The sequence below is a fragment of the Gigantopelta aegis genome, chromosome 12 (genome assembly GCF_016097555.1).
Source record: "Gigantopelta aegis isolate Gae_Host chromosome 12, Gae_host_genome, whole genome shotgun sequence".
NCBI classification, from domain to species: domain Eukaryota; kingdom Metazoa; phylum Mollusca; class Gastropoda; order Neomphalida; family Peltospiridae; genus Gigantopelta; species Gigantopelta aegis.
The window spans coordinates 32,302,839-32,311,319 of NC_054710.1; the positions used below are offsets into that span (position 1 = coordinate 32,302,839).

At 38.6% G+C, this 8,481-nt stretch overlaps 1 protein-coding gene across 1 annotated transcript in view; it reads left to right on the top strand.

The window, feature by feature from the left end:
* Positions 1-1,016: 1,016 nt before the first annotated feature.
* The window catches only part of LOC121385991, a 14,994-nt gene continuing 7,529 nt past the window's right edge, over positions 1,017-8,481 (top strand). Inside the window, exons 1-3 of the mRNA XM_041516786.1 lie at positions 1,017-1,080; positions 2,100-2,447; positions 7,664-7,963. Coding sequence (XP_041372720.1) covers positions 1,017-1,080; positions 2,100-2,447; positions 7,664-7,963 — 712 coding nt within the window. The remainder of the gene's footprint in view (positions 1,081-2,099; positions 2,448-7,663; positions 7,964-8,481) is intronic.

Below are 8,481 nucleotides of genomic sequence, written 5' to 3' on the forward strand. Positions count from 1 at the left end.
GTGTATCACAAGCCGTGGTATGTGCTATCCTGTCTGTGGAATGGTGCATATAACAGATCCCTTGCTACTAATGGAGAAATGTAGCGGGTTTCCTCTTTATGACTGTGTCAAAATGGTCATATGTTTGTCATCCAATAGCAGATGATTAATAAATCAATGTGCTCTAGTGGTATCATTAAACAAAACAAACTTTAACACCCAAGCTATCTGGACTGCCTGTCCAGGACAGTGGGTTAGTAGTTCTTTGTTTAGTGAGTGGCCTTACACCTACCCACTGAGTAGCTAAACTTTCTCTGGGCTTTCTGGGCTGTCTGTTCAGGACAGTAGATTAGTGGTGACTTGTTAATGGAGAGAGAGAGAGAGAGAGAGAGAGAGAGAGAGAGAGAGAGAGAGAGAGAGAGAGAGAGAGAGAGAGAGAGAGAGAGAGAGAGAGAGAGAGAGAGAGAGAGAGTGAGAGAGAGAGAGAGAGAGGTGCAGTGGTTTTACACCTACCCATTGAATAGTTTAACTAGCTCTGGGTGTGAGTATGTATCGGGAGGCGAACCCAGTACCTACCAGCCTTAATAATATTCACACCAACGGGTGTGTAAGAAAACAATTACAGAACACACCCCATCCAAGGCACACATACACCTCCAGCCAATATCTTGTACTGAAGACTGTACTGGGTCGTAATGTCACCCTCCAGTTAGCCTTTATTGCTGATAACAAAAACTCTTTACACACAGCCTATATTAGTATAGCCACCAGGAAGTTCAAAACAACAACAGAGAACGCCAAACAGTGTAGCCACCTCTATTCACGTTTTACTATTTCTCTTAGACACAAGTTGTGATATGTAGCCAATCTCTGAAATTTCAATGAGCCTTTAAAATCTTTCAAAACGTTTAAAACGTTCAGATTACGCTTTGAAACCTTTCAAAACGCGTGTATCATTATGTGTATGCATAAGTCTTAACTGAAATAAAAACGTTTGAATTGTAAAGATTCGATCCCGTCAAATCGTTGTGGACATCATGGGGTTGATTCGCGTTGTCTTGTCAATCTTCGCTTTATGGAGTTCACTGGATTTTCCTTCAGGTAAGAACAGACGAATCAATGTTATTCAGCGTTTTAAAGTAAACTGCACTGGCGTAGGAAGCGGGAGGGGGGAGGGCAAGGGGGCATGTGTCCCCCACTCTGTAACAGCAGCGATGGTTTATATATATTTATATATGTGTGTGTGTGTGTGTGTGTGTGTGTGTGTGTGTGTGTGTGTGTTAGTCATAGGTACATACATGCATACATACATGCATGCCCATTAAGTTATTTCTCGTTCCAGCCAGGGCACCACAACTGGTATATCAAAGGCCGTGGTATGTACTACCCTGTTTGTGGGATGGTGCATATAAGATCCCTTGCTGCTAATCGAAAAGAGTAGCCCATGAAGTGTCGACAGCGGGTTTCCTCTCTCAATATCTATGTGGTCGTTAACCATATGTCTGACGCCAAATAACCGTAAATAAAATATGTTGAGTGCGTCGTTAAATAAAACATTTTTTTCTTTCTTTACATACATGCATTCTTAGAAACATATTTTACATAAGAATCAATGTTCACACCTTCCTGACTCTCCAACATAGATAAATTGACCTGGCCCCCGTACTATGTATGTATGTATGTATGTATGTATGTACCGTGTAACCCCTCTAAACCGGACACCCTTGGAACCAAGACAAATGTCCCGTTTTTAGAGGGATTCGGTTTAGAGAGGTTACGTTTTGTCCTGGTTTTTAAAATGAGAATCTGTAAAACGTCCGGTTATGAGGGAATTCGGGTTTACAGAGGGGCCGGTATTGAGAGGTTTCACTGTATGTATGTATGTATGTATGTATGTGCCTATGTATATATGCATGCACATTATGTATGTATATATATATGTGTGTGTGTGTGTGTGTGTGTGTTTGTGTGTATGTGCGTGTTAATTGACTGATACAAACACACACACACACACACACACACACACACACACACACACACAGGCAAGCATGCCACACAGATGTATATGTTCTGTTTGTTTATGTCGTTAATTTCATGCATATTAATCTGTACTTTTTCAGGAGCAGACATTAAATTATCAAGCACAACCTCTGTCACAGAGTATGGACGTAGTTATATCCTCCAATGTACTGTCACGGGAAATCTTCGGAGCCGAGAAATGTTGTTCAGTCGTAATACTGTAGATATTTGTAAACGACGTGTGTTCAAGACTGACGGTACGATGTTGTGCGAGACCTACAACAACACATTATCATCGTATCAGTGTCTCTGTGTTGGGTATTACAGCGATGTGTCAGTTTACAGAATAACGATACGGTCATTTAAGGAAGTCGACGCAACTGTGTGGTGGTGTGCTGCAATCGATGAAACAAAACCGAATGTCCTAAGTAACTTTGTCTACCTCTTCTGTAAGTACATGTCTTCTGTTATTGTTAATAGGTAATTAAGCATACCCATGTATGTACAAACGCACGCCCGTACGTATGCACGCACACATAAATGCATCTACTACATACATACTTACATACTTACATACATACATACATACATCAATACATACTAGCCAGTGCCAGGTCTGCCCACTGTTTCGTGCACGTAAGCGGGATCGACCGCGTAGATTGTAGGCCCCATGCATGTGGTTGAGTTAAAGAGCATCCTTTTTATGGATGCCTCGATAGCTCAGAGCGAATTGTGGTTAGTCTCGCACTTTGCGGGCGATTCGGTGCCACAGGTTCGAGTCCCAGCAACGGCATGGGACAGTTTGTGAGGCCAGAAAGGATTTAATTATACCCTGTGCCAGTGTGTTAATCTATGTATGTAACAGTGAACCTCGACATACATACAACATATAGATATTCATAAATCAATACATACTAGGCAGTGCCAGTTCGCCCACTGTTTCGTGCACGTAAGCGGGATAGACCGCGTAGATTGTAGGCCCCATGCATATAATTGAGTTAAAGAGCATCTTTTTGTATGGATGTCTCAATAGCTCAAAAGGTATCGTGGCAAGTCTGCAAAGTTGCGGGCGATTCGGTGCCATAAGTTCGAGTCCCAGCAACGGCACGGGACAATTTGTGAGGCCAGAAAGGATTTAATTATCCCCTGCGCCAGTACGTTAATATCTATGTATGTAACAGTCAACCTCGACATAGATCAATATATAAATATTCATACATACATACATACATACACACACACGCATACATACCCTAACGTCACGTTTTGTATGTCAAAATTAAGTACGACCTATATCACCTTCTTGGCCGTTCACAATAACTGGCCTGGGAATGAAAACCATGTATTTTTAATGCTAATTTATTCTGGCAGCAAAACAAAACACTAAGTGGGCTGTTGAAGTATGATTTATGTTGATTCATATGTCCAGTTAACTGTCTGTCTGTCAGTCTTTAAGACTGCGTAGCCGTATACTTACTAAACGCGTAACCAAATATTGTGCCAGAACACACACAAAAAACAAAAAAATAATAATAATGAAAATAAAAATAAATAAACAGTGGTAAAATTATTAAACCATAAACACTTTAACTGACCATTAGACAGTTTATTACAAAAAAGTAAAAAATAATTTATGAAACGTCTGATAATCAATTAAAGCATTTATGGTTTAATAAATTTGTTATCTCGAGAGAGACAGACAGAGAAACAGACTGAGAGAGAGAGAGAGAGAGAGAGAGAGAGAGAGAGAGAGAGAGAGAGAGAGAGAGAGAGAGAGAGAGAGACAGAGACAGAGACAGAGAGACAGACAGACAGAGAGACAGACAGAGACAGAGTCGGAGGGAAGGGAGATATGCGTGCCATGATGTATGTGTTGTTATATAATATTATATTATGTCACGATATTAGTATCATATAATAGTGATTCTAACTTCGAACTATGTTACTAAGGACGTCATTGACAATACAATATGGCGCAGTGACTCCTATTTTATAACACTACTCGGTTGCCATACATGCTTTAACCTATTAGACAGGGAGTCGTATTGTAATGCAACAAGGCAAAATTGCATGAGTAATGAATGTCATTATTTGCGGGAGTATTTAGAAACAGGAACCATTGTATTAACTGTTCAAAACACCTGATAAACATTTTTAAACATTTACTTTTTGCCATGCAGTTTGTGCATTCTACACATGAAGCCCCATTACCATAGTTTGGCACCCAATAGCCGATGTATTTTTCGTGCTGGGGTGTCGTTAAACATTCATTCTTTCATTCATTCATTCTAGCTCTCTGTTCACATGTCGTACATGTTTTCAACAGACCATACAAACCAGGTATGTTACAAATATGGCGCAGCGGCAACAACAGGTTCCAACAGTTAATGAGGAATTTGAAAATGGTCAATTTGTTGTACTATAAAACAAAATTGCCAGGGACCATGTATGCAAGTGAACGACCGCATCCAAGAGTTTGAATTGATTGGAATTTAAGATAACCCTTCCACTTACAGCTGATGTAAAAGTCGCTCGGATCATTAACTAGTCTGAAATCACACTTTGAACCCCTCACACACACACACACACACACACACACACACACACACACACACACACACACACACACACACACACACACACACACCAACATCCATCACATACACTCTCCCAAAAATCATCTACACAACGCCATGACCAGGTAAGCTTGGTTCAACTCAGCTATAAAAAATAGTCCAGTTTCAGACATCACTTTCAAAGCAAAGAATTCACATCAGTTTAAAACCGTGAAATGCGATCGACGTTTTCGGCAGAAGGTACATTTTTTGTCAATCCAGAAATAGTAACATGAAACACATTTTCAGATATAAAAACCAGGATCACCGCCTGCAATTTTAGACATTGGAGATAGGCAATGCAAAAAGTCGGATCTCCTTGGCTGCTTTGATCAGTTGGCTATAACTTCTGATTATTTCATGCTGGAATTAGATGCAAAATGTACAGGATGGTTCCATCATAGTCAGCATAGCCACAGCCTAAAGAGTTCATGAGGCAGAAAAAAATCAGGGAGCTTCATGATTACCTCAATTATAAAAACTGGCGGTTTCCTTCAAGTGGATGAATATAAGATTGAGCTGCATCAGTACTAGTCGCAGTACATTTCAATCATTTCCACCGAAGAGAAGATGTACAGCACACATGATTCCAGTGTTGTGTTCAAATGAGTGTGCCGTGTGACCTGACCTGGCATTATGTGATCGCGAAGAAGCTGACAAGACTACTGTCACATGCTCTCCGTTGTGTACATAATGGCCATATGATAAGAAAGTACTTAGCAGATCGGCTGACAGTCATGTTGTGGTCGGATCCCTACAGTTGTCAAATTGTACACTTTAGCTCTTGATGTATCACGGATTGTCTATGACACAAAGAGAAACTACAGTATGACTGCAGTCAGCCTAGGAAAACAAGACTCAAAGGAACTTCAAATTTTCCAATCGGTCAGTGGCTGTGACACAACATTGTTCTTCAGGAGTCAGTTCAAACACTTAGCTTTCCTTGAAATGTGTTTGTCTGTCCCAAATGTCTGCTTGCGTCAAAGGTTCTTTTTGGCAGCACTGACGAAAACAAGCAGATGTACAAGGTAAAGAAGGTACTCTTTGCCAAAGTGAGGCAGCTAGATAATTTACCTTGCACAAAAGGTGCTCTTACAAAACATACTAAGAAGGTTGCATACCAAGCCGGACATAATTTGAACCATACTCGTGTGATTGGGAGAAGACCAAGGACCCTAATGATCAATTGATTCTTTTTGAGAAAGCATTTCCAGCCAGCCAAATCATGTATAGATCTGATTAGATGTGTCTGCAAGAAGGCATGCAGACCTCGTTTCAAATGTTTTACAGCACTGCTTCTATACATTGAACTATGTACTTGTGCAGGAATGTGTTACCCTACAGACTGACTATAAATGGGATAATGTGCAACTAATTTGGGTTTTCACAATGGTTTCTAGCTGATGGTTGCCATATTTGATTTTGAAGTATAAAAATAAAAATACATTATTGTTAACATGTGTATTGAATTCCTTGGATGTGAAAACATGAGATTAGTAGCCTAAATAAAGCATTTATGAGTTCTGGGAGACAAAATATTGGCAATTTGGGGTTTTTCAATGGCGGCCATTTTGAAAATCAAGATGGCGGCCGCAATTGTGATTAGAACACGTGTGTCCTGCTTCTAAATGAAAGATAAATAAAAACTGTACCAGTTTGCAAATGTTCGTGCCTGTTTCATATTTTGAACAATTCAAGTATATTTTGACATAAGCTACTAGACTACTATATATTTGACCTATATCAGGGTTGGTTTGTCTTAAACGTTTTTTTAAATGTTACCTATCTTGGCAAGATGATTTGAACGGTTCGGTCGTGAACAAGCTTCATTCTGTCAAGGCAGTCCTGGTCAAATGTATTTTAATGAAGGATCTTATACCACAGTGTGAGCACTCTCTATGCAAGAAATGTCAAAATAATCTTCTCTACCTTCGGCATCACTTTGTGTTCTATCCAGCTATGCCAAACTACCCAGACATGAACATGTGTTTTTTCAATAATTCCTCAACTGTTTTAACCAGTATTGTTTTTTTATCTTCTAAGCTATCCATCTCTATTTTATATCTTACTTGCTTCTCTAGCCACCAGTTTGTTTGTTTATTATCCTGATGATGTTAGTTTTCACACAATGAAAAATCTCTATTATTTAATGCCATATTTCAATTTCCCTTACTTATTTTAAACAATATATATATGGAGGTTATTTACAAAGTGTTTTTCGGTATCATCAATATCATATATTAGGAATACATTATTTTTATTCCTAATATATGATATTGATGATACCGAAACACACGAGTGTAATAATATATATGTCATATAATATCAAGCTTAATACCACGTGTTTTTGTAAACTGTATACGCAAACTTTAATTCCAGACAGCCATTACTCGATATTCTATTGACGTAAGAATATGTGACACGGTGTCTTTTTAATGGATATGACTCCAAACTAGATTGACGTCATTTTGGATATACTCACATAAAAATAAACTATTGCTCAACGTTGGCTTTTATTCTTGTTTGTTTGTTTGGGGATTTTTTTAATGCTGGGCAGCTTTCAATATAAAGTTGCTATTGAAATGTTTTTGCTTGATGACTATGAATGCATACGTCAATTATGGAGTGCCACCCTAGTACGTTTGCTTAAATGTCAATAAACCTATTGCCGTGACCTCGATTAATTTACATCTAAGTTGCAAAGTTATCAAATTCTTAAAGTACGTGATCTTAAAAATATCACACAAATTGATTGCACTGAAAATGTCAGATGTTATATGATAAATCAAATTACACACATGTTCCTCATTTTCCATTTTCAGATGTTCCTCTTTCTGTAAAATATCTGTTAAATATTTTATCCTTTTTTGTATACCATTTGTTTGACACCCAGTAGCCGGAGTGCTGGGGTGCTCGTATTGAAGTGTTGTTTAATATTCATTATTTCATTTATACTGTATATCAATCCCTTTTAGTTCTACGTGTTTAAAATAGTATTATTAATAATATGTATGACAAATGACACAACTACGTTATTTTCTTTCCTTCAGATGTTACTCTTTCTGGAAATGTGACAGAATTCGATGCTGATGGTGTGAACTCAATTACTTTTACTTGCGAAACAAGCAACATAACGGGAAGTGTTACCTTTGAGTGGATAAATAAAACAATTGAAGGATCTACATATATTGAAAACAACCTGATTGTATCTAAACATGGCAGCACATACCGACAAGAGCTTAAACTTATTCCACACTGGTATCAACATCAAAACAGAATTGCCTGTAAAGTCGTTGATGTAAGCACCAACATAACAGCAATGACACATTCTGAAGTTTTGGATTTGATATGTAAGTAGCATTAAACAATTCCTGGCTTAGTGTTAAAAGTATTACACACACTTATATTTTGATTGTTAATATGTCCAATGTCATGTTGGGGTTGTTTGGTTTGTTTTGGTTTAGTTTGCTTCTTTCTTTTTTTTTCTTTTTTTTTCTTTCTTTTTGGGAGGGTGTGGGGATGGTGGGGCACCCGTTGTAATTTAATGTACATGCATATTAGTTGTAATGATCTTAATAAGTAATCAAACTGCTTGCTGGGTGCGAGACGTAGCCCAGTGGTAAAGCGTTCGCTTGATGCACGGTCGGTTTGGGATTTATCCCCGTCAGTGAGCCCATTGGGCTATTTCTCGCTCCAGCCAGTGCATCAGGACTGATACATCAAAGGTTGTGGTATGTGCTATCTTGCCTATGGGATGGTGAAGAGAGATGATCCCTTGTTGCTAATCGGAAAATGTAGCCCTTGAAGTGGTGACAGTGGGTTTCCTCCCTCAATATCTGTGTGGTCCTTAATCATATTACCGTAAACA